The sequence below is a fragment of the Podarcis muralis genome, chromosome 5 (genome assembly GCF_964188315.1).
Source record: "Podarcis muralis chromosome 5, rPodMur119.hap1.1, whole genome shotgun sequence".
NCBI classification, from domain to species: Eukaryota; Metazoa; Chordata; class Lepidosauria; order Squamata; family Lacertidae; genus Podarcis; species Podarcis muralis.
In genome coordinates this window covers 49,513,345-49,522,943 of record NC_135659.1, presented here as the reverse complement: position 1 = coordinate 49,522,943, position 9,599 = coordinate 49,513,345, and the positions used below count along the sequence as shown (strand labels likewise).

At 43.7% G+C, this 9,599-nt stretch overlaps 1 protein-coding gene across 2 annotated transcripts; it reads right to left on the bottom strand.

The window, feature by feature from the left end:
* Positions 1-369: 369 nt before the first annotated feature.
* Positions 370-9,444, bottom strand: LRRC41 (leucine rich repeat containing 41). 2 transcript variants are annotated; one of them, XM_028733594.2, is made up of 10 exons: positions 9,200-9,444; positions 8,911-8,997; positions 7,249-7,319; positions 4,957-6,154; positions 3,995-4,246; positions 3,260-3,424; positions 2,915-3,013; positions 2,101-2,223; positions 995-1,070; positions 370-638 (listed from the first exon to the last, which is right to left on the bottom strand). In XM_028733594.2, the coding sequence occupies exons 1-10, from the start codon at positions 9,309-9,311 to the stop codon at positions 404-406; spliced, it is 2,418 nt and encodes an 805-aa protein (XP_028589427.2). In that variant the 5' UTR covers positions 9,312-9,444; the 3' UTR covers positions 370-403. The 2 variants fall into 2 exon arrangements, with proteins under 2 accessions (XP_028589427.2, XP_028589428.2); XM_028733595.2 differs by lacking the exons at positions 8,911-8,997; positions 9,200-9,444 and adding an exon at positions 8,528-8,881.
* Positions 9,445-9,599: the final 155 nt, after the last annotated feature.

The following is a 9,599-nucleotide window of genomic DNA, read 5'->3' as shown; positions in this document are numbered from 1 at the left end:
ACATTCATATGAGTGAGCTGTTGGGACTTCACCTCTCAACCTCTTAAACCAGTCAGCATCTCATCCTATGAAGCTTATGTAACAGTAATTTTAGGGGTGATTGTTATAAATGGAAGTGTTCAGTCTTCCTTTGCATACCTAGCCATGGCTGAAACCTTGACCTTTGAGGTTCAGGGGAAGTCAAAACACTGCAATCCTGTTCATGTCTCCTCAGAAGTGCTGAGTTCAAAAGTTTAAAAAGGTAAAGGTACCCCTGACCATTAGGTCCAGTTCCCTAGCTGACACTGACTATAAAAATGTGTGTTCGTACTCAAGTAAGCCCAGTTACGGTTGCGCCTGCCTAGAAAAAACAGGAAAACTTAATCCTGGTAAATTGATTAGGCAGCTTTATTAGAAGATAAGTTCACATCACACTGATATAGTCAGCCAAGGCCTGAGATGAATCCCACGTGTCACTGACTATGCTGCACATAGCTTTTAGCCGCCAAAGAGCCTCTTGAGCAGTTACAGTATCTTGGTCCAGCCAGTTCTGATAGAGGCACAGCTTGGTGAATTTGATTTGTTCTCCACGTTGGGCTATGTAATTCTCCAGCTTCTTGGCAAACTCCAGGAGTCCAGCAGGTTTGATACAGTTAGAGCTGTAGGAAAATAGGGTTAGACTAGTCCATTGCTGTTTGCAGATGACATTTGTATAGAATAATGGTTCTTCCCCCATCACAGTAACTACACTCAGAAAACACTCGGTTTCATATTACTATGAATCAGACATTAAACAATTAAATTGTTCGAGTGCTCAAGTATAAATACTTCCCAGCATCAGCTTCAGAAAAGTATACTAGGAAGAGTCATTTTTCTTGGAAATTGACACCTTTCTTTAAAAGTAATTGGTGAATGAATGAAAATACAATTGAGCATTGGATCCTAGTACAGACATACCACTCTTTCCCCCATGCCCCCTCCCCAATAGCACTGTGTGTTCAGAGGAAGAACCTACCTTAAATCCAGATGACAGATGGAAGATGATGAATCTTCAGAAAAAATGTCAGCCAATGCAACAAGCCTGTGATTTCCTAATAATGAGGGGTGGAAGAAAACCAACTATGAATGTTAGGGAATATATAAAGCACATAATTGCAAGTGGTAAATGGTGAAGCAGCAGCAATCAGGCCTAGTCTACTCATGCAGCACAATGCCATAGTAGGCTGCATCCCTTCAGGCAGGAGGTTAGGGACATACAATTTTTAATATTCTGCTATAGAAACATGCTAATAAAATGCACCATCACATTGGAGATTAAAGTTCTGACCCAGCTTGTTTCTTGCCATGCAGGTTTTAAAATGAGGCTCCTATGTGCAATCTGAAGTGGTGCAACCCATTCTACCACTCATTGAAGAATGAAGTTGGATTCGATATTCTGGCAGTGGCTTATATTCCTTACATAGCTACCTAAGCACTGAATGCTTAATCTCATGCAACATGAGAACACGTACTTACCTTTGGCAGTCATTCACAAAGTCTCAGTGCAAGTTAGTCTATTCTTAATCCTCTCTTTCAAATGATTAAGGCCAGTAAAGTGTGGCTTTCCATTAGCCTTCTGTAGTGCCCTGAAAGGGTGCAGTAGTGAGTCTAATACTTCTCATGAAGTATGACTCCTTCTGTGCCAGTTAAGCAGCTGTTTACACCACTGAGTTCTTCCACTTATTTCTGCTGCATGTGTAGACTAACCTTACAGCAGACATAATTCAGCACCAATTCTGTTTCAGATCATTCTGAAACTAGACAATGATTTAAGCACGAAACATAAAAGCCCCCACATATTGAAGGATTTAGCATTCAGAAACCAAGTTAGAAAGGGTGGCTAGTTGGACAGGTGAACAGAAAAAGGACAAAGAGTGCCCTGGGCAACTTTTACCGACTTAGTGTGGCCTGAATTTTGGTAAGCAAGAGGCTACATGTGTCAAAAAATAGTTGTGCCTGAAGTCCTCAGCCTATGCCAGTTGGGCTTGAAGGACGAGGGACAAAAGTACCAACGTTCTTGATAGCATAGCATCCCTCCCCAGAAAGGTGGAGGAAGTATTCTAGGATAGTTGCTGTACATACCCAGCCTATTTCCAGGGAGTCTGAGGCTCTTCAGTGTTGAGTTCTTCTTCACGGCGTTTATTATTTCGGACAGGAGCTCAGCAGTGCAGTTTTCAAACAGCCGACAGAATGAAAAGGTGATTTCTATTGCAAGAGAAAAATGAAGATGTTCCTCCTGTCTATGGTTTGAAATTGGATTCACTGCATGCATAGCCCAATGAAGGCAGCACCACAGAGTGAAAGCACAGTAATAATCCAGTAAGGAGACTTAAGGATATACTAATGGACAGTGTATATAAGCACCCTTTTCCTTTTTCTCTAAGCTTTACACCCCTTTTGAATACACCTCTTTAGGTGTGAAGTAACTTTTCCGTCACAATGTGCTAGCTTTCTTTTTCTGACACCACTCACCCTCCATCAGGTAGAACTCCAGAGCTATATGGAGTACAGTGGTACCTTGGGTTACAGACGCTTCAGGTTACAGACTCCGCTAACCCAGAAATAGTACCTCGGGTTAAGAACTTTGCTTCAGGGTGAGAACAGAAATCGCGCAGCAGCGGGAAGCCCCATTAGCTAAAGTGGTGCTTCAGGTTAAGAACAGTTTCAGGTTAAGAACGGACCTCCATAACGAATTAAGTTCTTAACCCGAGGTACCACTGTATGAGGCAAAATCCAGCTCTTCACAAAACTATTACATTGAAACGACACAGTTTTTGAAACAGGATGACCACAAAACTTACAGGCCTCTGCAGAAATCTCCTTCTTAACTGCCTGCAACGGTGGTCGCTGATAAGAGCCAATACCAGTTTGGAGAAGGCAAGTGCATTTAATGTACCTTGAAGAACGGGATCCTGTAGCAGGAGGAGGACTTCTTTTGAGTGGCCAGAAAGGTTGACATCATGAAAGCTTAGCTTCTTCAGGCTAGGGCTGTACTCTGCAAGAGAAACAGGATCTTAAGAGAGAGAAAAATGGAGCCCCCTGCTGCTTACGGTTTTCCTGTTCAGTAGAATGTATGTTGAAGATCTTGAAAAGAATGTTTTAGACTAGTTTAGCTCTGCCTGCAGTTCACACAATAATCTTGTATGCTTCGCTGACTGAGGGCCAAAGATGTTATTATCTCTTGGCAAATTGCTACCATTTCTGAGCAGCTGTGGAAAGGGCAAAATTGCTTCCGTCATACCTTTGAGTGCCTGTAGGAGAAGCCCAACTTCTTGAGGACAGGAAATTGCAACGCTGTCTAGAGAGAGGCTCTGGAGAGACCTTGAGGCCTTCAACACAGGCACCAGGAGACTTGTCTGAAGAGGCTCTCTAGGGAATCGGATTTCAAGGTGTTCCAAATGGCTCTCTAGATCGGGGGGACGGACAACAACAACAATAATAATAATATGGTTTGATTAAAGTAGGAAGTAATGAATTAAGGCACATAAAGTGAGGGGAAGAGGGAGAACGCAAGCTGGCTTTTTCCTGAGCCACCACACCATGGTTTGAAGCAGTGATGAGGAACCTGTCCACATGCTGTTGGACTACATCAACATTATATCTGACCATTGGCCATGCTGGCTGGGACTGATGGGATTTGAAATGAACCTAGGTAAGAAGACTTAGAATCAGATTCCAAATCAGGCTGCATCACTAATGTCACTCACTTCCTCTAGCAGGCCAAGGTGTTCTATCTCAGCAGTTGTACCAAAACAGTCAGGAGCTGTTTGCATGCACTGCATCGACTGTGCAGAAAGTACAAAAATGAAATGCTTTGCTGCTCTTTGAGAGGGCAGGAGCCTCCTTAAAAAGCGCTGCAAATTTGAAGTGACTAGGCAGCCACTGCAGTGCATAAATGAAAAATTAAATGATCTCACATATGCAGGAAAGGAAAGTGAATGATGAAACGTTTGTCCGGAACTGGTCAGTGCATTACCTGGAATCTCTTCTTCAAAGGGTGACGAGTCCCAGCTCTCTTCCGGCCTGCCTCGCTCTGTTGCGGTTTTGAGATCAAAGCTGACCAAGAGGGTTTGAAGTAACGGCACGGCACTCAGGAAAGCATGAACAAGATTCATGCAGGGGACATGCGAGAACATGTCACTGATGCGCACCACACGGAGGCGGTAATCGCTGTGGCGAGACAGGGCCCGGAGCCCAGAGAGGATACTGAAGATGCCGGGGCCCAGGCCTGGAAAACACATTTTAAGAGGCAGGAATAGGTGGTGAAAACACACAGCAAGATTATTACATCACATATCACCCCCTGAAGGTTTTTGTGGTCCTTAAGCCCCCAACTCCCAAAGTTGTCATTAAAAGAATGGACTATTGACTACTCCAGTGAGTCCCCTGCTATGATGCCATGAAGTAAAAAGGGTTTTTGTGTTTCTCAAGCTTCCCATTTTCTATTTTTAGAAAGTTTTTCAAAAATAATAATAGGGTTTTGGTTTTTTTAAGAAAATGAAAGCTTTTTATTGATTACTCCTGTAGGTACCCCACTATGATATTTGATCCCAAAAGGTTTTTTGCACCCCTACAAGGTCTCACCCATATCTGCCCATTAAATTTTGTAAACTGCTTTGAGGTTTTCTTTCTACAACCCAAGTGGTGCATAATTTTAAAGAAATGAATAAATAAAATGATGATGATGATGATGATTATCTGAATTTAATAATGAATGATACAAAACTATTTAAAACAGGATAGAAAAACTGATGGGGAAGTCTTTAGGAAAGGAGCCCTGAGAAATGAAGTTGTCGCCATGCCCCCCTTAACACTTGGCTTACAATTCATTTTGATACACCCTGAACTGTGGGTCAATGTGGCTCTCAAAAGAAAGAAAGAAAGCTGCCTCTGCTTTGCTAAATACACCCGAAGACAAATGTTTGGTTTCTCACTCACCATTCAAAGACAGAACAAGTTTTTCTAAAGACACCCAAGAGCTCAGCAGGTTCCCCAGCATCTGGCACGTATTCCTGGTCAGAGAGATGGAGAACACTTCCAGTGTGGACACACTTCGGAAATGACCCGTTGTTTTCAGAGAAGGCATCCCAGCAGATCGGGTTCCCTCTGTGCAAACCGTACCAGAACTACTGGCAGCCTCTTCTGAGAGACGGGAACAGCTAGCAAGGCTTTCTTCCTCCTTGGCATTCCTTCTTTTGCTACACGGTGTATTCTCCTCCTCTTCCCTCGCAATCGCAAAGACAAAGTCGTAAAGGTCTTCTGACTCTGCGGGGACTTTGCTGCTCCTCTGATGGCAGGTGCGCTTTTTTGCTGTTACAGCTTTACGCCTCTTTTGATATTTTTCCAAAGTAGGGACATCTTGAAATGTCTTTGCTGGGATAAAAGTGACAGATCCCTCTTCAGCACTGTAACTTTCTGAACATGAGCTCTGCTGCATTTTGCTTTGCCTAGAATTGCAACCCAATCTGCATCCCACCGGGGCTTTTAGAGTTTCGCTGCTAGTTCTGGCCAATTCTACTGCATTTTGAAAGCCCAGAAGAGATTCTTGAGGCACACTAGGTAACAGTTTCTCATTCCTCAGATCACTATTATTATGCTGGCCACTGACTGAACTCTGAAATAGCTGCCTTGAACCCCAATGCTCTTCATCTAGCTTTTGGCTCTGGTCAACACATTTCTCTCTGCACAGATGGCAAAGGTTTTCTTGGTCCAGGAGTGTTTTTCCAGGGTGCCAAACCCCAGCACTCATTTTCAGAATGAGGGCTAAAAGTGCTGGGTCAGGGTCAGGCCAAGAATACATAGAGAGGTGGTTCACAGCCCCATGATGAATTAGGCGATGAAGGAATGAACTCAACTGTTGCCTAGTAGACAGACTGGAGGAGAGGAGGTGACGGAATGTCAGGGATGTGAGGGAGACAGCCAAGTTTTCTAGGACGCTCTGATTGTGTTTGGCCATCAGCTCTGACACTCCCTCAAGCATGTTGTAGATGGTAAGCTGGGTAACATGCCGCGAAGTGTGCAGCAGGGGCAAAAAGGAAGGGTCACTTAGGCGCTGGTGTAAAGACACATCCAGGATGCCACGGAGCACATTTGAGAAGAAAGTTTCAATGAACTTCTTCCTCCAACACTTGATGCTCTGCAATCAAATTGAACCAAACTGTGATAAATTCATTGCACCACAGTGTCTTACATCACAGTTCCTGCTGATGTGCATACTAAAGGTAGGGGGGTCATGTGATGGTATACATAGGGGGGAAATCCCTGAAGATGGAAAACACTCAAGTCTGAGAAAAAGCTATGCTCAAATTCTTCTCCCTGACATCTAATTATCTGTGGGTGAGGATGTTTTTGTATGGAGGAGCATTCATTCTAGTCTGAAGTAGTGTAGCCTAGGTACAGGTTTACTACTTCAGTGAGAACCTCATATTATTTACAGGACAAAGGAAATCTTATTAAGCATTTTAAAGTAAAAACAAAATGGAATATAAGACCTAGATTTACAGGAGTGCCTGTAAATCACATTCTCACTGCAGTTAGGTTACAAAATTGTGTGAGCTTCTGACAGTCCAAACCATACATTAATTTTGTAGTAATTAAAAGGCAACAGAGATCCTGGGCTCCTAATAATCTTAGTAAACAAATTGCATGTGTTCATCAAACCCTTCTCTTTAATTCCTTAGTGTGAACCCAACTTGAGATCCTAACTTCTCGTTTGCTTTCCACAAACTGGAACTATCTATTGTAGGGGTGGGGATCTTCTGACCTGGGCCCAGATGTGCCTCCCCATCCCACTTAATTTCATGCAGCCAGCAGACATTTCCAGGGAACTCCTCCCCTGTCCCCATACCTTCCAGCAACCACATCCAACCCACCCTGCCCTGCTGGCCTTTTCCTTGGGGAATGGCCACCAAAAATAGCTGCCGCTGGCAGGTGCTCCAGGTGCCAACCCTCCTCTTCCTGATTATCCTGCTCTAGTGAAAATATTGCCAGCGGCATGTGGCCCCTGGAAGATTGTCTACAGCAGAATGTGGTCCTTGGACTGAAAAGGTTCCCCACCCCTGGTTTAGATTGCATTCCCATTTACACATATTTTGGAGTAAGTCTAATTGAAACTAGTTAAGATTGATCCAAAACATCATCACAGTTGGCAGATATAAAATCCATTTAGCCATGCAGGTGGAAAACCCAGTCGTTTCAGGTATGTCAGCTTTGTAGTTTGCCTCAACCTACCTCTAATCTAGAAGGTCTTGTTTTCATTATGTCAAACCAGAGCTTGCACCATATAGGTTGGGTTGAGAGACCTGAGGAAACATAACACATACTTTAAAAAATTGAATATTAAAATGTAAATCTATACTGTTAATTATACGCATACAGGTAAAATTTATAACTAATCACACCTAACTTGTAACATAATTAAAGCAAGCATTCCATATCTGATGAAAGCACCAGACTTCAGAATAGCTGAAGCTGCAAATTCAGTGTCAAAACTAGGCTTCAAATGTAAACACTGAGACTTGAAATTATTGCATAGGGTTTTTCGTTTATTATAGAAGTTATCTGTTAGGTTATTCCATTTTGCACACAGGAACCCTATGCTGAAATGACATGTACTCAATCCAACAAGCCCTCAGTCAAACTGAGATGAGAATCAAGACAGGCTTCACATTAAAGTGCATTATGCACTCCTTAAGAATCATTATCCGGATACTTTAAAGGGTGTATCTTGAAAAGTGGATTTATTAAATTATAATAGGAATATCTTGATTTCTTCAGCAAAGGTTACAAAATTGTAAGGGAGCTCATGATCTAGGCCAATCTCCTAACATCTCCCGTTGCAACAATTCCCAAAATCCAGCTGAAATAAATTTGGCAGCAGCATGAAACTATATTACTTGATATCTGCCCTTGTCCTATGAAGCTCAGACTAACCTTTTAGCCTGAGAAGATGGTGAGGTTGAGAGAATGACTAGTCCACTGCCAACCTGTGACCATGGATTTGGACATGGTTTTAGTTGGAATATAGGATATGAAGCTGCCATATATAGATTTAGGCCTTTCATTTTTCTAGCTCAGTATAGCCTATAAAATGACTGACACCAACTCTCTGAAACTCTGGTTTCAGAAAGCTGGTGCCAATCATTTTATAGGCTATACTGAGCTAGAAAAATAGCTCTGGTTTCAGAGAGCAGCATTTTCTAACCCTATGTCCAGTTGCCAGGTCTGAATCTGGGACCTTCTGTATATGCTCAACCCTGAGATAGTAGGAACGTTAATCCCTTCATTACTGTACTTCTTGAGTTCTTAAACTAAAGTATTGTATGTTGTCTGCTGCTCAAAAGGTTCTGATAAAGCTCTTAAATACCATAAAAAATAATAGCTAAAAACTATGTCCTGAAACCCATCTGCTTTTGATCAGTGTAGCTTATTTGTGCTGTTGAATTCAGTAAGTATATTGCCTGAAGCTGCAATCCTATGCCCTTATGCTGTGATCCTAACCCCCACTTACCTGAAAGTATGCTCCAGTGAATTCAGTAAGTTTACTTCTGAGTAGACCTAGGATTCTGATGTTGCTTGGGAGCAAGCCTCCCCGAAATCAGTAGAGCAGACTTCAGAGTAAACATGCACAGGATATGCAGTGCAACACATTTTACCCTTGTCAAGAATGGGAAAAAACCACTCTTGACCCAGTTTATTGACACCAGGGCAACAGACACTTGGGAATATGGAGAGCAAGGATTTGTCTCAACCACAAAATGAATTAAGCACACTTGGTGAAGTGTGAACAAAATAAACTTTTTAAATGCACCAGAGAGAAACCAGGATAGCAGACAACAGTTTGCTAGCACTATTGTATCCCCGCCTGTCCTCCAGACCAGCAAAGTAGCTCACCCTTTTTCACAGCGGTCTCCTCAATTCGCTCCAGGTAGTAGATGTTAAGCAGAGGCAAGATTCCTTGAAGTATCGGACCTGGAAGTGCTTTTGCGGGGAGAAATCAAGAGAAAGCTGAATTTCAGTTAGAGAAAGGAGGGGTTTCAGGTGACGCGGCCTATTTAGAGTGCCCCGATTCCTGGCGTCCTTTACGATAGACCCTCACATTTAAGAGCGCCAATACAGTAACTCCCCGTAAATTCGGGAGAGAGCAGAGCCGGTCCCAGCTGGCTCCCTTTCCTCTCCTTACCCCAAACCTCTCTCTCCACGCGTCCCATGGCGGCGCTGACTGCCGCCGCGCTGAGCTCGAACAGGCTGAGGGGGCTCCGATCAGAGATCTCTTCCGCAGACTTGGCCTCCATACTGTTCAGGCTCCTGGTCTACTCAGCGAGAACAGGGATGGGCTACGCCATCTTGGGAAGGTCACTCATTGTTATGCGGACGTATGATGCTGCCATACTGAACGGGTCGCCTGTTTCCCCGCCCCTCCTCCTCCCTCCTCCCCTCGGCGCCATTTTAGCGGAACTGGCGGCGGCCATCTTGGTAGAGTCACGAAAAGCAATGTGTACGCCGGAGGAGGACGCCGCCACCCCGCCCGCGTACGTCGAGAAAGGGAGCCATCTGAAGAAGGTCGTCGCCGTCGGAAAGCG

What these genes read in the sequence shown, in the direction of transcription:
- LRRC41 (XM_028733594.2), bottom strand. Translation starts at nt 9,311, where the DNA reads ATGGAGGCCAAGTCTGCGGAAGAGATCTCTGATCGGAGCCCCCTCAGC. An exon ending in GGAGACCGCTGTGAAAAAGG is followed by an intron (nt 7,320 to 8,910) that starts GTGAGCTACTTT and finishes ATGTTTCCTCAG; the next exon opens with GTCTCTCAACCCAACCTATA. An exon ending in ACTTGTTCTGTCTTTGAATG is followed by an intron (nt 4,247 to 4,956) that starts GTGAGTGAGAAA and finishes TGTGTTTTCCAG; the next exon opens with GCCTGGGCCCCGGCATCTTC.